At 43.2% G+C, this 25,490-nt stretch overlaps 1 protein-coding gene across 5 annotated transcripts in view; it reads left to right on the top strand.

The window, feature by feature from the left end:
• Positions 1-25,490, top strand: part of SORCS1 (sortilin related VPS10 domain containing receptor 1) — a 579,121-nt gene that overhangs the window by 510,457 nt on the left and 43,174 nt on the right. For all 5 annotated transcript variants that reach the window (XM_055560720.1, XM_055560719.1, XM_055560721.1 and 2 more), the window contains 2 exons: positions 12,336-12,522; positions 23,399-23,532. In XM_055560720.1, coding sequence (XP_055416695.1) covers positions 12,336-12,522; positions 23,399-23,532 — 321 coding nt within the window. The remainder of the gene's footprint in view (positions 1-12,335; positions 12,523-23,398; positions 23,533-25,490) is intronic.

Raw genomic sequence — 25,490 nt, 5'->3', positions numbered from 1 at the left:
CCAATACCTAGATATCTTGTAATTATGTATAAAGCTCGGCTTTGAAATTAAAAAGAAGCCCATAGGGCAGGCTTCAAACCAGACCACCAGAAAACACTGTCCCAGCTCATCTGGTGAGGCAGCCTCAGCTTTCAGTAATAGTAATACCTCTTGGAAGAGTTGCCAGAGAGGACCAAGAACTAGGGACAGAAAATAGAGCATATGCAACTGCTTCTTATCATAGACTGGTGTTGTCCTATGCTAGGGCTCTGCTGACTGTTATACAATGGCAGGTCCAACACAGTTTCAGCCCCTGATTCCTGTTTACAGTCATCTCATTCTTTGTCAAGCACTCATATTACCATGGGTCTTTACAAATGTATTTTGTAGTTTCCATGGTATTCCAGTGTATTACATTGGTATCTACTTACATCCCTTTTTAATGTAGAATTTGATCTGTGCTGGCATTCCTCTGAAGAATTTTCATTACTGAAGTTTACCATCACTCTTGGGTCTTACCTGTCAGTCAATGCGTTCTTCAGTGTCCATCTGGCAATGAGCACACTGAGTATCTATCTTCTGTGAAAAAGAAGTTCACAGAACTCCTTAAGTTAACTTCTTCTTGAGTTAAGAAGAGCTTGGTTCAAACTCATCTTGTGACTCTAGACAAATTTTAACAGTCTTTCAGGCCTGAGTCTTAATAGGGTTGAAGATTCGATGCAAAACTACACAGAGAACAGTCGTTACTATTTCTAGAACAGAAAACTTTTGAGAAATGTGCTCTCTCTTTTCCCTTAGTGACCATCAGGGGATATTCTAGAACACTCTTAACTTGCACAATTCATGTAAGAAGTCACATGCCAGAGTTCATTTTTATTGAATAAGCACAAGGGGAATAGCACTTCTCTCCATGAACTCCTTTACACCAGCTGACAAGATCTCTTATTTGGAGACCAGAGCAGCATTATACCATAGTTTTCTCCTTTTTGTTTCCTGCTGAGACCTTGCCAATCTGAATCTAAAGTTACGAACCTGTCTCATACCCTGGAGTAAGATATGCAAGGCAAAGGCAGATTATTTTTTATTTTCTAATTTATTTTATTGAAATATACTTAATTTGTAGTGTTGGTTAATTTCTGCTGTACAGCAAAGGAATTTACTTATATATGTATATTCTTTTCATAAGGCTTTATCACAAGATATTGAATCTAGTTCCCTGTGCTATACAGAAGGACCGTATTGTTTATGCATTCTATATACAATAGTTTGCATCTGCTAATCCCGAACTCCCAATCCATGCCTCCCCCGCCCCCACGCGCATGGCCACCACAAGTCTGTTCTGTGTCTGTGAGTCTGTTTTCTGTTTCATGGATAAGTTCGCTTGTGTCATATTTTAGACTGCACATAGAAGTGGTATCATATGGGATCTGTCTTTCTCTCTCTAACTCATTCACTTAGTATGATAATCTCTAGCTCCATCCACGTTGTTGCCAATGGCATTATTTCATTCCTTTTTATAGATATTTCGCCCTGTATATGTACTGCATCTTCTGTATCCCTTCATCTGTTGATGGACATTTAGGTTATTTCCATGTCTTGGCTATTGGGAATAGTGATGTTCTGAATGTAGGAATGCATGTATCTTTTTGAATTATAGCTTCATCCAGATATATGCCTAGGAGTGGGATTGCTGGATCTTATGGTAATTCTATTTTTAGTTTTTTGAAGAACAACTATACTGTTTTCCCATAGTGGCTGCACCAATTTACATTCCCAAAAGGTATATTAGTTTTAGTTCACACCTCCCACCCTGCCCAAATATCTTTAGTCATAAGAAGAAAAGGCTGAAATGTTTGATTTTTTGCTTCTGGCATTTAATGTTACCTAGTGATAATGTTGTTCAACTATTGTGATCAAAAGAACATTAAAATAACAACAGAAATCTAAGGCCACAGTTGGCTGTATCCCATCATCAGTGCCTGTGTTACCTCCTGGTTATTTCCTTGTACTCAGTCAATGTTTAAATGTTAACAGTAACAGTACGGTTAGGGTGTTGTGTTTTGTGCTGTTTCTTGTGTCATGGCCTACTCCACCTCTCCTTTTAAATTTGGTGAAATATTTGTTTCCCCTCCTTTACGCTTCTCTTTTAATCCTGCTGATCTTCCTCTGCCCCTCATGTCATTTCACCCCTGGGGTAGTCAGTGTTAACAGACTGGGCTATTTTAATGACCACATTTATGCTCATGCAAACATATACAGACATACAGACTTATAGGACATATAATGTGTTGTCTTATGCATCTGAAAAAACAGGTTATACCATAGGTGATTGACTTCAATGCAGTTTTTGCTGCATAAACTTTAAGGCCCCTTCCAAGACTGAATTTCAGTAAAGCCTTTGTCAGGCCTGTCCTTGAGCTTTGCAAGGACCAGCCTCTGACAAACGAGTCCAGTTTCTATCTGCAGTGGCTCCCTAATGACTTCTGGAGCTCTTGGAGTCTCATTTCTGCACCAAGGCTGTCAGTGTTGAGTTACTGTAGCATTTGTTTTCCCATTTTTCTCTAAAGCCCTGTTACAGGAACTGATAAGTTCACACACCTTTCATTCCTCAGGTTAATCTTGGCCTCATTGTGGCCATTTGATCTATTTGCTTTTCTATTACAGAAGTCAGTGCTGCCCTTGGAGAATCCCCATATGGATTTCATGTGGCTTTTGGTCCTTTCTTGGGAACTTCTTTTGGCCTAGTATTCTCAGTTATATGTCTGTATTAGTGCACAGGACCAAATGCATTATGTCTAAAGAAATTAAATTTGACAATGTAGATATTTTTCAGCCTAAGTTGTGTTTCAGGAATGTTGACTTGTCATTTATGAGATTGAATACCTAATAAGTACCTCTCAGTGATACACAAGATTTTCCTGATCAGTAACTCAGTTCAATTCAGTCTCCCAATTGTGGCCAAATCTATGCAACCACATGGACTGCAGCATGCCAGGCTTCCCTGTCCATCACCAACTCCCAGAGCTTGCTCAAACTTATGTTTATTGAGTCGGTGATGCCATCCAACCATCTCATCCTCTGTTGTTCCCTTCTCCTCCTACCTTCAATCTTTGCCAGCATAAGGTTCTTTTCAAATGAGTCAGTTCTTCATATCAGGCAGCCAAAGTATTGGAGCTTCAGCTTCAGCATCAGTCCTTCCAATGAATATTCAGGACTGATTTCCTTTAGGATTGACTGGTTGGATCTCCTTGATGTCCAAGGGACTCTCAAGAGTCTTCTCCAACATCACAGTTCAAAAGATTCAATTCTTTGGAGCTCAGTTTTCTTTATGGTCCAACTCTCACATCCATACATGACTACTGGAAAAACCATAGCTTTGACTAGATGGATGTTTGTCAGAAAAGTAATGTCTCTGCTTTTTAATATGCTGTCTAGGTTGGTCATACCTTTTCTTCAAAGGAGCAAGCATCTTTAAATTTCATGACTGCAGTCACCATTTTGACTGCAAGAAAACAAACAAGAAAATTTTGTTTTGGAGCCCAAGAAAATAAAATCTCTCACTGTTTCCATTGTTTCCCTATCTATTTGCCATGAAGTGATGGGACCAGATGCCATGATCTTCATTTTTTGAATGTTGAGTATTAAGCCAGCTTTTTCACTCTCCTCTTCACATTCATCAAGAGAATCTTTAGTTCCTCTTTGCTTTCTGCCATAAAGGTGGTGCAATCTGCATATCTGAGATTACTGATATTACTCTCTGCAAACTTGATTCCATCTTGTGCATCATCCAGTCTGGCATTTCACATGATGTGCTCTGCATATAAGTTAAATAAGCTGGATGACAATATACAGCCCTGATATACTCCTTTCCCAATTTGAAACAAGTCCATTGTTCCATGTCCAATTCTAACTGTTGCTTCTTAACTGCATACAGATTTCTCAGGAGTCAGGTAAGGTGCTGTGGTATTCCTGTCTCTTTAAGAATGTCCCAGAGTTTGTTGGGATCCACACAGTCAAAGGCTTTGGTGTAGTCAATGAAGCAGAAGTAGATGATTTTCTGGAGTTCTCTTCCTTTTTTCTATGATCCAGCATATGTTCAACATTCAGAAAACGAAGATCATGGCATCCAGTCCCATCACTTCATGGCAAATAGATGGAAAACAATGAAAACAGTGGCAGACTTTATTTTGGGGGCTCCAAATCACTGCAGATGGTGACTGCAGCCATGAAATTAAAAGTTGCTTATTCCTTGGAAGAAAAGTTATGACCAACCTAGATAACATGTTAAAAAGCAGAGACATCACTTTGCCAACAAAGGTCCGTCTAGTCAAAGCTATAGTTTTTCCAGTAGTCATGTATGGATGTGAGAGTTGGACTATTAAGAAAGCTGAGCACCGAGGAATTGATGCTTTTGAACTGTGGTGTTGGAAAACACTCTTGAGAGTCGCTTGGACAGCCAGGCGATCCAACCAGTCTATCCTAAAGGAAATCAGTCCTGAATATTCATTAGAAGGATCAACGCTGAAGCTGAAACTCCAATACTTTGGCCACCTGATGTGAAGAGCTAACTCACTGGAAAAGACCATGTTGCTGGGAAAGATTGAAGGTGGGAGAAGAAGGGGACAACAGAGGATGAGATAGTTGGATGGCATCACTGACACAATGGACATGAGTTTGAGTAAACTCTGGGAGTTGGTGATGGACAGGGAGGCCTGGTGTGCTGCAGTCCATAGGGTTGCAAAGAGTCGGACACAACCTATTGACTGAACTGAACTGAATGTACGTTGGCAATTTGATGTCTGGTTTCTCTGCCTTTTCTAAATCTAGCTTGAACATCTGGAAGTTCATAGTTCATGTCCTGTTGAAGCCTTGCTTGGAGAATTTTGAGCATTACTTTCCTAGTGTGTGAGATGAGTGCAATTGTACAGTAGTTTGAACATTTTTTGGCATTGCCTTTCTTTGGGATTGGAATGAAAACTGACCTTTCAAGTCCTGTGGCCACTGCTGAGTTTTCCCAATTTGCTGACATATTGAGTGCAGCACTTTCACACCATCATCTTTTAGGATCTGAAATAGCTCAACTGGAATTCTATCACCTCCACTAGTTTTGTTTGTAGTGATGCTTCCTAAGGCCCACTTCACTTCACACCATCATAGTTATCTGGGTCATGAAGATCCTTTTTGTATAAAGTTCTTCTGTGTATTCTTGCCATCTCTTCTTAATATCTTCTGCTTCTATAAGGTCCATATGTTTTTTGTCCTTTATTGTGTCCATCTTTGCATGAAATGTTGACTTGATATCTCTAATTTTCTTGTCTCTAATTTTCTAGTCTTCACCATTCTTTTGTTTTCCTCTCTTTCTTTGCACTTATCACTTAGGAAGGCTTTCTTATCCCTCCTTGAAATTCTTTGGAACTCTGCATTCACATGGATACATCCTTCCTTTTCTCCTTTGCCTTTCACTTCTCTTCTTGTCTCAGTTATTTGTAAGGCCTCCTCAGACAACCATTTTGTCTTTTTGCATTTCTTTTTCTTGGGGATGGTTTTGATCACCACCTCCTGTACAATGTCATGAACCTTCGTCCATAGATTTTCAGGCACTCCGTCTATCAGATCTAGTCTTGTGAATCTATTTGTCACTTCCACTGTATAATCGTAAGGGATTTGATTTAGGTCATACTTGAAGGATCTAGTGGTTTTCCCTACTTTCTTCAATTTAAATCCTAATTTTGCAATAAGGAGCTCATGATCTGCACCGCAGTCAGCTCCCTGTCTTGTTTTTGCTGACTGTATAGAGCTTCTCCATCTTTGGTTGTAAAGAATGTAATCGATCTGATTTCGGTATTGACCATTTGGTGATGTCCATGTGTAGAGTCGTCTCTTGTGTTGTTGGAAGAGGGTGTTTGCTATGATCAGTGCATTCTCTTGGCAAAACTCTGTTAGCCTTTGCCCTGCTTCATTTTGTACTCCAAGGGCAAACTTGCCTGTTACTCCAGGTATCTCTCAATTACCTAATTTCGCATTCTAGTCCCTTATGACGAAAAGGATATCTTGTTTTGGTATTAATTCTAAAAGATCTTGTAGGTCCTATAGAACCATTCAACTTCAACTTCTTTGGCATTATCAGATGGGGCACAGACTTGGATTACTGTGATACTAAATGGTTTGCCTTAGAAACAAACAAATCATTCTGACATTTTTTTTTAATTTTATTTTATTTTTAAACTTTACATAACTGTATTAGTTTTGCCAAATATCAAAATGAATCCGCCACTGGTATACATGTGTTCCCCATCCTGAACCCTCCTCCCTCCTCCCTCCCCATTCCATACCTCTAGATTATGCCCAAGTACTGCATTTTGGACTCTTTTGTTGGCTGTGAGGGCTACTCCATTTCTTCTAAGGGATTCTTGCCCACAGTAGTAGTAGATATAATGGTCATCTGAGTTAAATTCACCCATTCCAGTCCATTTTAGTTCACTGATTCCTAAAATGTTGATGTTTACTCTTACCATCACCTGTTTGACCACTTCCAATCTACCTTGATTCATGGACTTTGATTTATGGGCTTCCCTCTCAGTTGGTAAAGAATCCACCTGCAATGCAGGAGAGCCTGGTTTGATTCCTGGGTTGGGAAGATCCACTGGAGAAGGGATAGGCTACCCACTCCAGTATTCTGGCCTGGAAAATACCATGGACTGTATAGTCCATGGGGTTGCATAGAGTTGGACATGAATGAGCAACTTTTACATGGAACTAACATTCCAGGTTTCTATGCAATATTGTTCTTTATAACATTGGACTTTACTTCCCTCACCAGTCATATCCACAACTGGGTGTTGTTTTTGCTTTGGCTCTGTCTCTTCATTCTTTCTGAAGTTATTTCTCTACTCTTCTCCAGTAGCGTATTGGGCACCTACTGACCTGGGAAGTTCATCTTTCAGTGCTCTATCTTTTTTTCCTTGTTATATAATTCATGGGGTTCTTAAGGCAAGAATACTGAAGTGATTTGCTATTCCCTTCTCCAGTGGACCACGTTTTGTCAGAACTGTCCACCATGACCCATCCGTCTTGGGTGACCCTACATGGCATGGCTCATAACTTCATTGAGCTGGACAAGGCTGTCATCCATGTGATCAGTTTGGTTAGTTTTTTGTGATTGTGGTTTATGAATGCCTATTGTTTCCCACGTTATCTGTCTTCTTTACAGTTTGAACATGATACTGCTTCATCAGAGGGAAGACATAAGGATGGTGTATGGAGTTCACGACAACCCATCTTTCCACTTATAAGCAAAAATATTGTCAGAGAGGGAAATGGTCAATGCTAGGAATCAAATCTAACAAGAAAAGAAAGTGAAGCTTGCCTTTGTTAACACCTCTCTCTCTCTCTGAAAGGCATCACAAATAAATTCCAATTAAAGAAACTCCTAAAGGACTGTTTTGCAGAGATAAGTTAAACCACAGGTCATCTTAGGCCTGTTTTGAGCCTCTCACCAGCTGTGGGACTTCTGGCATCTCATTTAACTGGTCCATGCTCCAGTCTCCTGGTGTCACAGATAGAAATATAGCATCTGCCCTTGCTGTCTCCCAGAGTCCCAACAGCCAAACAAACAAGTTAGAAATGTACAATGTTCACGTTTTTTATTTTCTCTTTTGTAAAATTTCAAAATTTACTGAACAGAAAAGAATCATCTGTGTTAGGTACTGAGACTACAGGCAGCCCTTAAGGACAAATCTCAGCTCTTTATGCAAGCTACCCTCATATTATCCAGACACTTGTTTTCCCAGAGAACGAACCTTGACTGAGTGTATTGTGGAACTTTTGTTATTGTGCATCAGTCACTAACCGTGAATTTAGTTCTTCCATTCCTGACTCTGTTAGCTCACCCTTAGCACTCAGAATCCTAAAACATACTGGGAAACTTTGACTATGATGCCAAGGTGTGATAGGAATGGTGTCAGCTTGTGCTGTACTACATTCATCTTCAGATGAATTCAGTCACAAGAAAACCTAATGTTCAACAGTCTGAACCAGTGTTTCTCAACCTTTGGTGCAGCCCAGCATTAGCTGGGGACCTTCTCAGGCCACAGCAAGACCAAGCATCCTCCCCAAAGGCCCCAAACCAGGAGGTGGGCTTGGATATGAACGAGGTATCAGATTTTTTTTCTTTTATTTTCTATAAGAGGTGTTATTATCAAAGACTGAGATTCACTGATTTCAAAACCAGTAAACTATGGGAATTAACTTTGGCAGGAAGGTGAATGCAATTTTCTGTTGCAACTCATATATCAATCTGCCTATCATCTACCTTGAACTATCCCCTAATTGGCTTCCTGGAATACTTGGGCCTCCTTCCAATGCATTCTCCATATTGTAAGCAGAGTGATCTTTATGAATTAAAAATATTATCCTGTCATCTTCCCTCAAACTCTGACTTCAATCACTTTGAGTTCTTCCCATTGCTCTTAAGAGAAATATTGAAGTCAGAAACTTGGCCCACAAGTCTTGGAATGTCATTGTCTCCCATCCAGTCTAATTTCACATGTTCCTACTGTGTCTGTATCATCAGCTTCCTTTAACTGTACCACCATCTTCTGCCACAGGGCCCTTGTACACCCAGTTCCCTCTGCCCCCCATTGCCTGGACTCCTCACCTCCATATCACCTGCTCATGTTCTTTGTTTCATTAATTTCTTTTCCTTCTCAGCTCAGATATCACTCCTTCTGGGTAGCCTTTCTTGAAGTTTTCATTTGGGTCAAATTTTCAACTCTCCACCTCTCCCTACTGAACAAGCTTACTATACAAGCTTACAGCACCATGGATCTCTCTTTCACATCATCCCCTAGAATAACTTTTTATTTGCATAATTGTTGAAGTCTATTTATCTCACTAGCAGTCTCTTTGCTCAAGAAAGTGGGGACCACATCTGTTTTGTTTGGTCGATTATAATTTCTTGGCATAATTTTCCCCATTTAGGGCTTGACACAAGAAAGACACCTGAAAGTATCTGTCAGCTGGCTGAATGAATGAATGACCAGAAAGCCTATTAAAGCAAGGCAGGCATGGCTAATCAAATGGTGACCTAGGACTTAGGCATTCTTTTCTTTGCCCTGTTTCTTGTTCTCTAAAAGGAATTGGTATCCCTGCCTGAGATGGTAATAGCAGCCCAAGAAAGTTAGAGGTTGATGACAGTAAGCCCCAAAGTGATGCAGCTACAGCTGTGTTAGGTTTCCCAAGCACCTGAGAGCCCCTGAAAGCACGAGATCCAGTGTCTTGACCCAAGTGGGCAAGACAGCAGCAACAGGGGTGAATCACCTGTCAGACTTGGCCCCTCGATTCTCTTGGCACACATTGCAGAGTACTAAGAGGTCTGTACCCACCCACATCAAAGGCCTTGGGGACTTCATGTTTGATTGGGGGATCTCATGTCTTTATCCACAGGGGCTCTCAGATGTGTGGTAACCTAGTATACTTATATCTATATATCTGTATCTCCATCCTTGTTCAGTTCAGTTCAGTTCAGTCACTCAGTCGTGTCTGACTCATTGCAACTCCATGAACCACGGCACGTCAGGCCTCCCTGTCCATCACCAACTCCCGGAGTTTACCCAAACTCATGTCCTTTGAGTCGGTGATGCCATCCAACCATCTCATCCTCTGTCGTCCCCTTCTCCTCCTGCCCTCAATCTTTCCCAGCATCAGGGTCTTTTCAAATGACTCAGCTCTTCGCATCAAGTGCCCAAAGTATTGGAGTTTCAGCTTCAACATCAGTCCTTCCAGTGAACACCCAGGACTGATCTCCTTTAGAATGGACTGGTTGGTTCTCCTTGCAGTCCAAGGGACTCTGAAGAATCTTCTCCAACACCACAGTTCAAAAGCATCAATTCTTCGGCGCTCAGCTTTATTCACAGTGCAGCTTTCACATCCATACATGACCACCATGTATGGAAAAACCATAGCCTTGACTAGACAGACCTTCCATCCTTGTACCTGACCTTATACTCTCAAAGCCTGGCCCCTCTGCTCTAATGGCAGCCCTATTGGTGCACTAACCCAAAGGCTGTGTAGCTCCCTCCTTTCCCCTGTGATCCAGACAGGGAGCATTGTCAGTAGGGGAGAACCAGGAATGCTATCAGGCTGTCAGACAGTAGACATCCAGGCAGAACTTGGGAGGAGTTTCAAGTAACTGACAAGAGGTCTAAGTCCAGATCCACAGGACAGTGATGAACACCAGACAGAGAGACCAAGGCAAGGTAGACTCCATCTGAGACAGCCAGAGCTGTACTTACCCCAGGCATGTGTGTAGCTGCTCTCTCTCAGCAGATACTAAAGTGGAATCAGCGAAGACATGAATCTCCCTTCTGTCTTCTTGCAATTGGTAACCCTACCTTATGGCCACTCTTATCTCCAGAAAGAACCCTGTAACTTTCTTTCCCTCTCTGTCTCTCAACCTCTTTCTTTCTCAGAAACCATATTGCTAGTGTCATTCCATAGATAATCTGGTTAACCCTAGCTACTTCTGGTGTTTCCCTGAGACACTTATCCCCACCAAAATGTAGTAGATTTTAATGTGGGTTCTCCCTCCATGCCCATCCTACGGTTGGCTAGCAACAGCTCTGTTGAAAATCCAGAAAACATGGGAGGAAACTGACCAGAAGCAGAATGAGAAACTGGTCTGTCCAGTTTGGTTGTCCAAGTGAAGGACAAGTCAGCAAGCTTGGCTGACATTTGTATTTATTAGCAAAGGGAATTCAGGTAATTTACAACCTCTGGGCTTGTGGTTACCTGTTTTGGAATTTTGAATGGAGTTTCTTTTTTCCCACCCTAGGGGAGAATTTGTGCCCATGTACTTACAGAGGGTTAGCTGCCGTGTACACCCTCACACTATGCTTGGCTGGGCACGGATCAGAAGAGTAGGTCGCATAGATTCAGAGGATTTGAACTGCTTTTCCTTTCCCTGTGAATTAATCTTTTAAATGTCGACATTTTAAACTTGCCCTTTTCAAAAAATATGATACCGTATGAACCTTACTTAATCGAAAATACATTTCTAGTTCAAAGGTTTTTTTGTTTTCTTCCCCCACTCTGCCCCAAATGGAGAAAGCTAACAAAACAGATGCACACGTGCACACACACACGCACACACACACACACACACACACAACTTATTAAAGGATGAGTTATCTCTGAGGGATGCTGGGTGTTGTCAGTTTTTCTAAGAAAATTTGTTCTTTAAGAATCTCAACTAATTTCACAAGCTATTTTTTTTTTTTAGCAGGTCTGGGATTTTATAAAGCAGACTTTATCTTCTCCTGCCTACTTGTGGGAAATTTAGAATCATGACTTCAGTCAAGCTTTCAAAGGGATATAGCAGATCATTCATAGCTGCATTGTTTTTACAGTCATTCATTTTGGTATCAAATTGTACAGGTTACTGATGACTCACATGCCTTCTATAATAACTCTTTGAGTTAAGATAGGAAGACACTATTATGCCCATTTCACAGATTAGGTAACTGAGACCAAAGGAGACTGCTTGACATACATGAGTCATCCAGCTGGTTAATGAAATGACAGGATTTGAGCCCAGATGAGCTGTCAATGCTTAACCCACCTATAGTGAATGAAATGCAAGTCCAAGGAGATGGGTTCAAGTCCCAAGACTGCTGCAGCTAACCAGCTGCAGTAACCTTGAACAAATGGTTAAACCTTCTTTCACTTCAGCTTCCTCATCTGTAAAGAGGACAAACATTGCCTGCTTTTTTCTCCAGACTGAGATTCCATAAAGAATAAAGTGAGATCATTTTGATAGTAGAGAACATTGACGTATAAAAGAATTAGCCATCATTATCTTAAATGTCAATAATAATAGGGCTGAGTCCAGTGTCATGTAAGGTGTAAGGCAAGGTGTCCCCTGTCCTTTCTCCAACACAGTTAGGGAACCAGAAATAAAGACAGAAATGTGGGGATCCTGAACACATGGGAAGTGACCGTTGAGAGTGTCAGGTAGGCTGAATTTTTAAAACTGTATGTAAACCTTTTATTCATGTGATGATCAGACTGTAAACAAAGCCTTCAGAGGAAATGAATATCAAATTGGAGCTGATAATCAAACAATTTTCCAAACCTTAGAACTTCTGGGAGTTGGTGTCTTTCAGGTTTGGAGAGTATCCATTTTCGTAAACTCCTGTCTCCCAGGGAATTTCACAAGGATCCCGTCACACAGACACAGGCTCCCAGCTGCAGGACAGAGCGGAGGCTGCCTTATCCCTGAGTTGGGGCTCTGATAAGCCTCAGCCCTGGAGAAGCAACAGCCACGCACTGATCCCCCTTCCTCTGGTGTTGTCTTTCAGGGTGACGTCCAGAGGACACTCATCCAGGTGGACTTCGGGGATGGCATCGCAGTGTCTTATGTCAACCTCAGCTCCATGGAAGATGGGATCAAACACGTCTATCACAATGTGGGCATTTTCCGAGTGACCGTGCAGGTGGACAACAGTCTGGGGTCTGACAGCGCCGTCCTGTACTTACATGTAACTTGTATGTTATTACTGTTGTTGGTTTATGACATATCTTACATATTGTGTCCTTTGAAAAATATAATCCAAATCAGGGATCTAGAAGAAGCCCCTTAGTTATTTTAGCAGGTGAGGAAAGGAGACTGAGAGAACCAAGTGCAGAGAAAGCAAGAAACCAGGGCATGACTGAATGACCTGGGCTCTGGTTTGCTTCACACTGTTCTCTTGCACTGATTCTGCCTCTTTAGATGCTTCTTAGAGATGATACTGCTTGTCTGTGCCGAGCCTGAACAACCTGCTGAGCTGGTTGATTTAATATGGATTTGTGAGGGTTTTTTGGGTAGAGATGTTTTAGAACAATCCAAATTATCACAAGTAATGGGATTTCTCCCTATCTGCTTATTCTTCTCTTTCCTTGTTTTATCTGACTAATAGTAACCATGTTAGACTTTTGTTTTCCTTTGTTTTTTAAGTACGTTTTCTAGATTTGCTCTGATGATTTGGTCTTAGAAAGTGGTGTTACACAAAAGAGGGTAGACAGTGTAAAGGAAGCTGCATTAAGAAGTAATTTCAAAAACTGTTAAAGTTTTCTCCCCATTGAGCAATTCAGAGGGTTCCTAATGAAACAAAGGTAACTCCTAAGCTGTGTTTGGTAAAAAAAAGTTTTGCTGTGAATGCCTCTTATGCTAGGGTGTATGGTTGTCTCCAAAGAAGCATCAGTTCAGTTCAGTTGCTAAGTCATGTCTGACTCTTTGTGACCCCATGGACTGCAGCACGCCAGGCCTCCCTGTCCATCACCAACTCCCAGAGTTTACCCAAACTCATCTCCAGTGAGTCGGTGATGCCATCCAACCATCTCATCCTCTGTTGTCCCCTTCTCCTCCCACCTTCAATCTTTCCTAGCATCAGGGTCTTTTCAAATGAGTCAGCTCTTCGTATCAGGTGGCCAAAGTATTGAAATTTCAGCTTCAACATCAGTCCTCCCAAGGAACACCCAGGACTGATCTCCTTTAGAATGGACTGGTTGGATCTTCTTGCAGTCCAAGGGACTCTCAAGAGTCTTCTCCAACACCACAGTTCAAAAGCATCAGTTCTTTGCTGCTCAGCTTTCTTTATAGTCCAACTCTCACATTCATACATGACCACTGGAAAAACCAAAGAGGCATAGGGGATCTACTTAGTTTGCTGGAGAAATGGCTTACTTTCAAATGAAAGTTAACCTCCATATGAATGGTCTTGTTCAAATTCCAAGTTCTAGGTCAGGAGTATTAAGGCTGGGCAGTATTCCATGCCTCTTACTTGACCCTTGCCCACTGAAGCAAACTGGCTACACAAGGCACCAAGTAGATTCCCTTTGTTAAGCTTCTGTGGTCCAGCGGGAGGACAGGACTATTTCGAGGTCCCCAAGAGGTTGTTCGGTACGAGGTTCCCTGCTCTCTCAGTCATTCGTGATCCTTATCTCCTGTACACTCAAGACCCAAGCGCTTTGAAGAAACCCATCCATCCTTCTTTGAGTTTAAGCGGAGTTCTGCAAGATGCCGCCTGTGCCAATGCCACCTCCCCCTTTCAGCTAATATTTGTTAGGCTCTTACTATGTGCCAGGGTTTGTGCTAAACCTACTCTTTATGTGTTTGACCTTTCTTTTCAGAAAAACCCTATCAAGTAGACACTCCTAGGAAGACTTACAAAGAACTGTGCAGTTCAGAAAGCTTAAGTTGCCCATTCAGGTTGCAGACCTACTGTCTGTAGGGCCAGGCTTCAGACTCAGTTCTCCCTGCCTCTGGAATCCTAGCCCGTGGTCACTAGGTTATTATAGGTGCCAGCGTAGGCTGGGGGTCAGAGGACGCCGTCAGCCCTTATTCCCCGCATGTCTTTGTACATCATCCCGAAGGAATGTGCACATGTAGGTTAGAGGCAGGGCATTTCTCCAGCTGTTCAACTACATAGGGTCAAGCTCCCTTCCTGCTGACTGCTGCTCCTGAGCTGTCCTAGACAGTCTTCCTGGAGTTGCTGCTTACTGAGCGGTAATCCTTCTCTATTTCAGTATTTATGGGGGCACAAGTGATAATATGCTAGAAGTAATCCTAAAATATTTAAAAGTGAAGTGAAAGTCACTCAGTCACGTCTGACTCTTTGTGACTCCATGAACTATACAGTCCATGGAATTCTCCAGGCAAGAATACTGGAGTGGGTAGCCATTCCCTTCTTCAGGGGATCTTCCCTACCCAGGTCTCTTGCATTGCAGGCAGATTCTTTACCAGCTGAGCCACCAGGGAAGTCCCAGATACTTTAAAACTACATCACAAACCTTGGTTAATAGTAACAAAAATAAATTGCCACACAAGTGACAGCTGAGAATGGTTGCCTGCCTGGCAGTTATCATTCCACACAGCTTATTCTTTGAGGTTTTGTTAGAGATCTACTCTCCTGAAGAATCTCAGTTATTATATTCCATGCCCCATATATGTATCAAACATCCCTGGACTCTAAGCATGTGTCAATAATGATTTAAAATTCAGCAGCAGCTTGCCATCTCAGTTTCTCAGGGTCTCCCATAGTCAACCACAGCTCCCTGCCCTGATCTGCCCTGTGGACTCTTCATCACCCTACATACGGTCATATCGCATGAGGGAACCTCCCTCTCCCACTCTCTCCTGGGCTTACTGAATCCCGGGAAGGAAAAGAGCACATTCACCTCTGTTCCAGATGAAGGGTTGCGGAGGCCAAGATTTCTGAAAGAAACAAGCTGTTTTGTTCACTTGCAATTTCTTTTTGTCTCATTAGGCTGATTGAATGGCTTGAGCGATTTGACCTCAACCTCAGTAGCAGATGATCTGTGATGGAAAGTGTTGTGTTCTGATTCTAATTTTATCAGACTCATCTTGGGTCGAGTGATTGAATAAGCAGAACTCATATCAGGGGACCCCTTTCTAAGCCTGGTCTTGGGGATAAAAATTAACTTTTATACTAACTGTAGGAAAGCAGGATTATGTTTTAAGTTTCTTTTTTCTCACATATATTTAAAAACCACAACATGAGCAGTACCAGCAGGTTCTAACAGCTTTGCTAGGGCTTCTCTCCTAAAAGACCCGTTGTGTTTTACCGTATGTATGAACATTTTTTAGGGCTTCCCAGGTGGCTCTGGAGGTAAAGAACCTGCCTGCCAATGCAGGAGACATAAGAGACATGGGTATGATCCCTGTGCCTGAAGATTCCCCTGGAGGAGGGCATGGCAACCCACTCCACTATTCTTGCCTGGAGAATTCCATGGACAGAGGAGCCTGGTGGGCTATAGTCCATAGGACTGCAAAGATTTATGTACACTTACAGAGACTTAGCATTCACGCATGAACATCTTTGGTTATCCTCACACATCTACCATCTTGGGCAACATTTGGCCTTTCTTTCAGATGGTAAAAGCAAAGATTATAGAAGTACTGTGATTTGACACTATTTTATACTAAGAGGAAGTCATGGTGAAATCATAATTGACTTCCATTCCCCCAAATCTGAAATGTGGAGGGTAGCATGGCGATTTTGAGTGCCACAGTGACGGAAGGGATATATGGCTTTGTAGGAAAAACAGAAGCTGGTGCTGCACAAGCTGGCTCTTGTTAAGCAGAGATGCTGGCCTGAACTCCTGGCCAAGTCATGCATTGCTTTGAAGCTAGTTTTTCTCCTCCATCACATAAGGAATGCACGTCTTATTTCCCAAAGGTTCTATAAAGCATCTTATGCTGTGCCCTGCCAACTGGCCAAGCTTGATTTTCCATTATGATGCAGCAGGTGCATCAGTACTTAGTGGGTTCTGAGCAAAAGCTCAGTTCAGCTCCCCTAGCCTGCCCTCCACCCCCTCACCCAGTCCTCCTCCCCTGTACCCAGGGCTCTTCCTAAAAGCCGCACAGCCTCTCTTATACACACACTACCTCTTCTTTCCAGTTCAGAAATATGCTTTGATTCTAAATCAGAGGTTCTTTAGTACTGGTTTGCAAAGGTCATCAGAAGCAAGTGGAGATGATGTTCCTGCTGTAACGTAGGGCTGGGCAGCTCTCTGGGGGCAGCCGGGTAATCCGCTGTATCCTGACAGCCGAGAATCCCCTGGGGAATGCATTCACTGTTCTCTGCTAGCTTACGAACTAATGAGACCTGGGATGCAGCCAGGTTTGCCTTCAGCTGCAGGGGACTGAGAATTTAGAGGACATGTAGATTTCTGTTCAGAAAGCTGCCCTCTCTCAGCCAGTCTTGCATAAAAAAAAAAAGAAAAAATCACTGAAGATTTTGCAAACTTGCAGAATAGGAGGTGGAAAAAAGGTGAGGGGGGGCGGTTTCCGATACTTCCTGACCCTCTCTCCTCAACTACCCTGTTACCGAGATGTCCTTTACAGATATCTTTCTGTCCCCAGCTTAGGGTAAAGTGATCAGTTTCTTGAAAACCTTTGTAGCTTTGTTGTTATCACACGGTCATTTTATTGGCCAGAGAATGTCAGACCGAGGCTTTGTAAGATGTGGTTAAGAAGCCTCCTGCCCTGGAATCAAATGATAAAAATGTAGTGCCCTGATCCCCTTCCTAGACCTACCGGACTAGAATTTCTGGAAGTGTGGCATCAATCTGAGAGCTAAATCCTGCACGTTTGTATGAACAGATGATGTGTGTGTGTGTGTGTGTGTGTGTGTGTGTGTAAGTGTGTATGTATATATATATATGCAAGAAGGAAGTTATATGAACACACATGGACATTCTTCAGGGCCTAAAGTGACAGCTGCCTAAAGTGACATACTCTGCCTTCAACAGCTGAGTATAAGCCTCAAGCCCAGTGAAGTTTGAGATACTCTGTTATAGGATCTTATCTTCACAATTTGGATTTCTTTTGGTTTTTCTATTAAGTTTTTTTTTTTTTTTTAATGTTTCAGATTTGGTTTAGTTGCTAAGTTGTGTCCCACTCTTGTCCCACAGATTGTAGCCCACCAGGCTCCTCTGTCCGTGAGATTGCCCAGGCAAGAATACTGGAATGGGTAGCCATTGCTTTCTCCAGGGGATCTTCCCAACCCAGGGATCGGACCTGTGTCTCCTGCATTGGCAGGCAGTTTCTTTCCCGCTGAGCCACCAGGGAAGCCCAGCATTTCAGACAAACAGCAATATGACATGTAGGTCTTCAGAACAAATGCTAGAGGCAGGTCAGAGTGATCAGCACGTGTCCATGTGTGCACACGTGTGGAGGCACACACACACACACACACAATCACTTGCACCCTGTAGCACAGGAAGACCAAACAAGAAAAGAGAAGGGAAACATTCCTACACAATTTTCCCAGTTCTCCCAGCCACATTGAGATTCATAAGGAATAATACAGCGCCACCTGCTGTCCTTGTTGTGTATTGCATGCAGCTGTCCGAGGAAGCGGTATCGGTCAGCTTGTTCCGCTCTCAGCTGAGTGTGGCTAGCCAGCCGGAGGCTTCCAGGGGTTAGAGTTTCACTTCCAAGGTTCCGTTAGGGTTGATCCCTGTGTGCAGAAAAATGAGAGTTGAAAGCTCGGCTTTGAAGCAACAGGAATCAGGTATATTAAACAGATAAAAAACAAGAGGACTTAGCTACCTGAGAGCTAAATTCCACACCTCTGTATGAACAGATGATGTGTGTGTGTGTGCGTGCATGTGTGTGTATGTCTATATATACAAGATGAAAGTTATACAATCACACATTGTCATTCTTCAGCACCTAAAGTACCTTCTGAGTTTCCTGCTATCCTCATACCTGACAGGCCACCTCCTTCTCAAGGTCTGTACCCTACCCTTACCCTGGAGCTTCCCGAGGAGATACATGGTGCACGCATACATGTTTTTCAGGTGACTGGTCAAATGGCATTGCTTCTGAGAGACTTTGCTTGACCACCCATCAAAAATAGCATGCTCTCACTAGCCCTGCTCCTTGCATTCACTGCCTCCCTCAACAATACATAAGCACCATCAAGGGCCAGGTGTCCCAGCACCTAGACTAATGCCTGACACCCAGCATGCAGAAACTACGGAGTGAAGGGACGACCATATTTCAGGAGCAAGATTCAACTTTGTCATTAAGAGGACGCACAGACATTATCCTTATTTTGACCTTTGGGACTTTAAAAATTATTGAATGCTCAAGAGAGACCAAGATGAACCCTTTTAGGATGGAAATGGCTGGTCTCCCTGAGCTTGTCTAGTTCTCACATTCTAGCTGATTCCTGTAACTCTGATTGGGGAGTCAGGAGGAGTGTCACAGAGGAGGGGACAGGTGCCATCAGCAAGGTGTGTAAGTAAGGTCCTCAGGTGGGACAGGGCACCTGCTGGAGCACATCACGTGATGAGGGATGGCAGGAGCCGCGCAATAAACAAGAGCCTGTGTAACAAGCATGTCTTGCTGTCTGCAGCATGTCTGAGTCATCAGTAAGTAACGGGTCTTAATAGCTCTTTTGTTAACATGGGTCTTAGCAAGCATTTGTCAGCTGGCCCAGGCTCTGAACTTGAACTGTTTTGGTTCACACCCTGGAGTGAAGGAAGGTGACCTGCCTCTGTTAGTTCATCTCTGCATGGAGCTGATAATAGTGCCTACTTCATAAGGTTATTATGAAGATTAAATGAGAACACGAAGTCGTTCACAGACTATGTGGTACACAGCCACCGCTCAGTAAATGTTACCCTTTTATTATTTCATTGAACAATTCTGACTTATGATCAACTACTTCTTATCATATGGCTTGTAAACCAGAAAATTAGTTCTGTTCTCCTGGTCTCCCAGCCTCTGATCTATAAAGAGAGGAAAACACAGACAAAAGCAGAAACAGGAAATTATGTTTTTGTTCACTTTGTTGTTTAGTCACTAAGTCGTGTCCAACTCTTTGATACCCTGTTTTGTTCAGTGACTCAGCCAATAACGCAACGCCTGCTATGTCTCAGGACCTGCACACATCTCTGTGTGTGTACTCAGTCACTTAGTCATGTCCAACTCTTTGCAGCCCCATGGACTACAGCCCACCAGACTCCTCTGTCCACGCAGCACACATCTCTGTGTGTGTGCTCAGTCACTTAGTCGTGCCCAACTCTTTGCAGCCCCATGGACTGTAGACTCCTCTGTCCATACAATTTTCTATATATATAAAGATGAATACGAAGGACTTGTCCCTCCAAAAGTTTTCAGCCTGTGTTCTCTATCTCACAAATTTGAGATCTGTGTATGTTAGCTATCTTAATATTATTATTATATAATGGAAATTTTCATTTTGAGCACGTGATTAGCATCACTTTCTAGAAATATCACTCTCACAACAAGTTGGAGGGTGAGAAGGCACATAGTCATTGCTATACATTGCGTGAATGTATAATGTGTACTTATACATATGCAAGAAAGAACTTACACAAACACACACATACATCTTTCTGGGCCTTAAAGGCCAGTGTGCTCTATGTCCTGATTATCTCTGAGATCTCATCGTCTTCTACACTTTCCCTCCATTTTTTTCTCCATTTCTCACTATTCCTCCAACATGGAGATCCCCCTCCTCCTCTGAGTCTTTGTACTTGCTCTGCCCTTGCCCTGGACCGTATGTTTTATTCTAAGTGATGGGGCCATCTGGGACTTGGTCTAGCTTATGTATTACTTTTTAAATCTTTGTTTATTTAGTTGTGGCACATGGGATCTTTAGTTGTAGCACATTGGGCTAGTTCCCCAACCAGGGATCAAACCTGGGCACCCTGCATTGGGAGTGTGGAGTCTTAGCCACTGGACCACCAGGGAAGTCCCCAGTTTATGTATTATCGAGGGAGGCAGGCTTTGACACACAGAGCAGGAGGGTGGATTAGAATGGGGAAAGGTTTAGTTAAGTTCACTTCAGTTCATTTGCTCAGTCATGTCCGACTCTTTGTAACCCTATGCGTTGCAGTATGCCAGGCCTCCCTGTCCGTCACAAACTCCTGGAGTTTACTCACACTCATGTCCTTTGAGTCAGTGATGCCATCCAAGCATCTCATCCTTTGTCGTCCCCTTCTCCTCCTACCTTCAATCTTTCCCAGCATCAGGGTCTTTTCCAATGAGTTTGTTTTTCACATCAGGTGGCCAAAGTATTGGAGTTTCAGCTTCAGCATCAGTCCTTCCAGTGAGTATTTGGGACTGATTTCCTTTAGGATGGACTGGCTGGATCTCCTTGCAGTCCAAGGGACTCTCAAGAGTCTTCTCCAATACCACAGTTCAAAAGTATCAATTCTTTGGCATTCAACTTTCTTTACAGTCCAACTATAAGGAAATGTATGACTACTGTAGAAGCCGTAGCTTTGACTAGACAGACCTTTGTTGGCAAAGTAATGTCTGCTTTTTAATATGCTGTCTAGGTTGGTTGTAACTTTTCTTCCAAGGAGCAAGCGTCTTTTAATTTCATGGCTGCAGTCACCATCTGCAGTGATTTAGGAGCCCCAAAATATAAAGTCTGTCACTGTTTCCATTGCTTCCCCATCTATTTACCATGAAGTGATGGGACCAAATGCCATGATCTCAGTTTTCTGAATGTTGAGTTTTAAGCCAGCTTTTTCACTCTCCTCTTTCACTTTCACCGAGAGGCTCTTTAGTTCTTCGCTTTCTGCCATAAGTGTTGTGCCATCTGGATATCTGAAGTTATTGGTACTTCTCCTGGCAGTCTTGATTCCAGCTTGTGCTTTATCCAGCCCAGCATTTCTCATGACGTACTCTGCATATAAGTTAAATAAGCAGGGTGACAATATACAGCCTCAACATACTCTTTTCCTGATTTGGAACCAGTCTGTTTTTCCATGTCCAGTTCTAACTGTTGCTTCCTGACCTGCATACAGATTTCTCAGAAGGCAGGCAGGTGGTCTGGTAGTCCCATCTCTTTGAGAATTTTCCACAGTTTATTGTGATCCACACAGTCAAAGGTTTTGGTGTGGTCAATAAAGCAGAAGTAGATGTTTTTCTGGAACTCTCTTGCTTTTTTGATGATCCAGCAGATGTTGGCAATTTGATCTCTGGTTCCTCTGCCTTTTCTAAATCCATCTTGAACATCTGGAAGTTCACAGTTCATGTACTGTTGAAGCCTGGCTTGGAGAATTTTGAGCATTACTTTTCTAGCATATGAGATAAGTGCCGTTGTGCAGTAGTTTGAACATTCTTTGACATTGCCTTTCCTTGGGATTAGAATGAAAACTGACCTTTTCAGTCCTGTGGCCACTGATGAGTTTTTTGCTGGCATATTGAGTGCAGCACTTTCACAGCATCATCTTTTAGGATTCGAAATAGCTCAACTGGAATTCTATCACCTCCACTAGCTTTGTTCATAGTGATGCTTCCTAAGGCCCACTTGACTCTCATTCCATGATGTCTGGCTCTCCATGAGAAAGTTCTACTCCTTCAGGTGAGACGGGTGTATAGTGTAGGAACGAGGGCAGGATGCAAAGAGCTCTGAGAGAGAATTTATGAAACCAAATCAGTGGTTTCCTAAATGGATGTGGGCAGCAAAGACATAAGGAATCAAGACTGACTTTCTGCTTCTGGGTTGTTCCCCTGGATTAACACTGGTGTTATTCATCAAGATTGAAGTATACAGAATGGTGGGGGGTGGGGGGAGGCAGCATATTTCATAGGAATATCTGGCTGTTAATTGAGTCTGGGAGCTTCCAAAGTGGTGCTAGTGGTAAAGAACCTGCCTGCCAATGCAGGAGATGCAAGAGATGTGAGTTCAATCCCTGAGTGAGGAAGATCCCCTGGAGGTGGAAATGGCAACCCACTACAGTATCCTTGCCTGGAAAATTCCATGGACAGAGGAGCATGGCAGATTACAGTCCATAGGGCTGCAAAGTGTTGGACATGACTGAGCACAAATAAACTGATTCTGGCATCAAGAAGGTGGTTTGGAGCCCTAAGCATGTGGTTCATAGTTGAAGGTCAGAGTGTCGATGGTATCCCTCAGCAGAAAAGAAGATAGAGGGAGAAAGAGGTCAAAGACTTACTCTAGAAAATGCATCATATGGTCAACTAGAAGAGGGGACAGTGATTAAAGCAGGTGCAAAGGCCTGAGTGCCACTTTCTTCTCTGTCTCATGAATACAGGTGGTGGTGGTGGATTTTTGCCATGTTCCCCTCAAAGGAGAATGCATTTTGTCTGGTAACAGTGACTTGAAGAGAAAGTCAGGGGATCCTAGGGTAGGTCTAGTGGTTCTCCAGAAAAGGATACTGTTATCTTTGTGGGTTTGTACATCTGACTGAAGTTTCTGGTCCACTGGGACTCTATAGGTAGAATCATCCTACTTTTCAGCTGAGTGCATCCTGAGAACCTGAGGACCACAGAACTCTCTCTCTGCCCCCTCATGCCTGTCTTTGTCCTGGACAGGCTCAGCTCAGCCCTGTGCTTACCTAACCAGGAGGCTACACAGACACGCACACACAGTTATACACAAACATACACATTTACATACACTCACATGCATCTTTAAAATCCAATAAAGAATACAAAATAATTACATGTATAAAGTTTTGGGGATTTGTATAATAGCCATCCCCAACCCCACCCAACATGGATTCTGGGAGGTTTCTTGGAAACACTTTGCGTCTCCCTGTGAAATCTCATATTATTCCTGTTCCTTTAAGGACTTCATCAATTACTTGTAACTTTTTAAGCTTTTACACAGAAATAACTCAGGATTTGGACCTGGAAGAAAGATCTGTAAATGGAAAGGATGAAGACACAATTGTTCTCAATATATCCCTTTCCCCCAGAGTAGGGGTGGCACCTGAGCACTTCCGTCCAGGAACACAACTGATGTTTTAGGGGCTTCTGGAAGGATTGTGAATTAAGAGCAGGGAAGGCAAAGCAGAGAGAGCTCTTCCCTCTCCATGCCTCCTCTCTCCTCTTGTGCCTCAGGTCCCCTGGAGCATGTTCACCTGTCTCTTCCCTTTGTCACCACGAAGAACAAAGAGGTCAACGCCACCGCCGTGCTGTGGCCCAGCCAAGTGGGCACCCTCACTTACGTGTGGTGGTACGGGAACAACACCGAGGTGAGTCGGCTTTCCATGCAGGGTCTGTGTGGCTCCTCTTGAAGCAATAAAGGGAAAGACATGACTTATCCTAACTCAAGAGTCCAGGAGTTGTGGCAACCTCAGGAATGGCAGGCTCTGAGTGCCTCAGTCATCCCTTCAGTATGTCTCTGTCTCTCTCACATCTACACCCCTCCCTCTTACCCCTGCCTTCCTGTGAGTCAGGGTTCTTCTCCACATGGGCTTTACTCTGCAGTGACCCTCAGCAGCAGCCTGAGCTTTATGTTGTCACAGCTCAGTGGAGCAAATGAGCCATCTTTGCCAAAATTCTAACAGGAGTCTTGGAACAGAGTAATAATACCGGCCATGCCTTGATCACGGTGCTCGTGGCAGAAACAGAGCTGTTCAAGTCAACCTTCCTAGATCCGTCTAGACCAAGAGAAGGGAGGGAATGGCCCTCAAAAGAAGAGAACAGTGGACACCAGACAGACAAGAGCCACAGATGTCTGTGCAGCCCGCCCCTCGCCCCTTGTTCTCTATTCTTGATCAGACATGGCCCACCCTGCCCTATGGCCCCTCCACCCCATAACTCCCCAGCCTGGATCAGAAACGACCCCTTCTTTAGCTCAGCTTCCTGCTTTATGTTTCCTCCAAACACTCCCTGTGATCCAAAGTCAGCAGCAAGTTCAAAATCAGTGGAGACCTTAGATCTCATGTACCCCAAGTCCTTCGTTTTACCGATGAGAAAAGTGAGGAGGACACAGATGAAGTGGCTTCCTCCAGTCTCACTCAGTTACTTCATGCAGATCCATGGCTTTTCTCATGCCTGCCTGGGTTTTTCTTCCCCGCATACCAGGCTGCACGCTCTGATGCAGTTTGGAACTCCCTCCATCCTCAGAAATTAAAATTTGCTTGCAAATGTCAGTGAAGGCAGTAGAACTGAAGCCTGGCATCATCTTCCCTAGAGGACCCAGACCAATGGCTCTAAATGGAGAGCTTCATCTTCTTCCAGCAGAGGTGCCGTTACTTATAACTTTGCTCTTCAAATGCAATGCATCTTGTGTGAATACAAATCTCTTTCTACCCCAGAGCTGAATGTTGGGTTTAACTGGAGCCATAATTTCACACAAGCCCAGGGATAAACCTCTCCTGACACCAGACCTGCTGTGTGCCTGACAGACAAAGGAATCTCTCACCTCTCCTGCTGACATAAATCAACTGAAAAGAAGCCCTTTTTTATTTCTTCTGAAACTGTACATGCAAATTGGGTCCAGATTGGGCCCACTATCCACAGGAGAAGAGAAATCTGTGTTACTTGCTTGAATGCTAGTACTAGGAGGTGAAACTATTAAATAACTTATTTGCTGCTGCTTCTTTTTTTAAGCTTTTAGCAGAAAACTAAATTCTCAACAGATTCAATTAAGCAGACTTCTTATGCTGGGCTTTAGTCTACCTTCTGCTACACAGGGAGTTAAATGAATTTTGATTTTTGAATTAATTAAAGAAAAGACAGGAATGAACTGTTTGTGGGGAGTGAGTGGAGGGAGGTCAGGAGGCTAATAATCCTTTCCCCCAGGACCCTGGTGTCCAGTTTCATTACAGGAGCTGATCCAAATCTTTTTTTTTTTTTGAGTCCTCAAACCACGATCCAATTAGTACCTGTTTCTATAGCAGCTCCTTCCAGGAAATTGCTGATGGGGCTTCTCAGAGCAAACCAAGCCACACAAGGCCAACACCCATCTACCTACTGTAGTTTTGGTGTCCACGGTCGCTGCGTTCCATTGTAATTTTATGTAAGCAGCGCCCCCTGGAGAGAAGCACTGGCAGCTTATACACTTTCAGTGACTGGCTTAAATCTGGATTCATATGAGCCCCTTCTTTTGGCCTGATTTTAATGTTGCCTTGGATTAAGGGATCTGCTTGATGAGTAGGTTATCAACAGAGAGACACCCTACCAGCAGGCAAGACCTAATGATCTC

The sequence above is a fragment of the Bubalus kerabau genome, chromosome 22, assembly GCF_029407905.1.
Source record: "Bubalus kerabau isolate K-KA32 ecotype Philippines breed swamp buffalo chromosome 22, PCC_UOA_SB_1v2, whole genome shotgun sequence".
Taxonomy (NCBI): Eukaryota; Metazoa; Chordata; class Mammalia; order Artiodactyla; family Bovidae; genus Bubalus; species Bubalus kerabau.
Note: the sequence above shows the minus strand (reverse complement) of the source record. Positions and strands in the feature narration are given on the sequence as shown.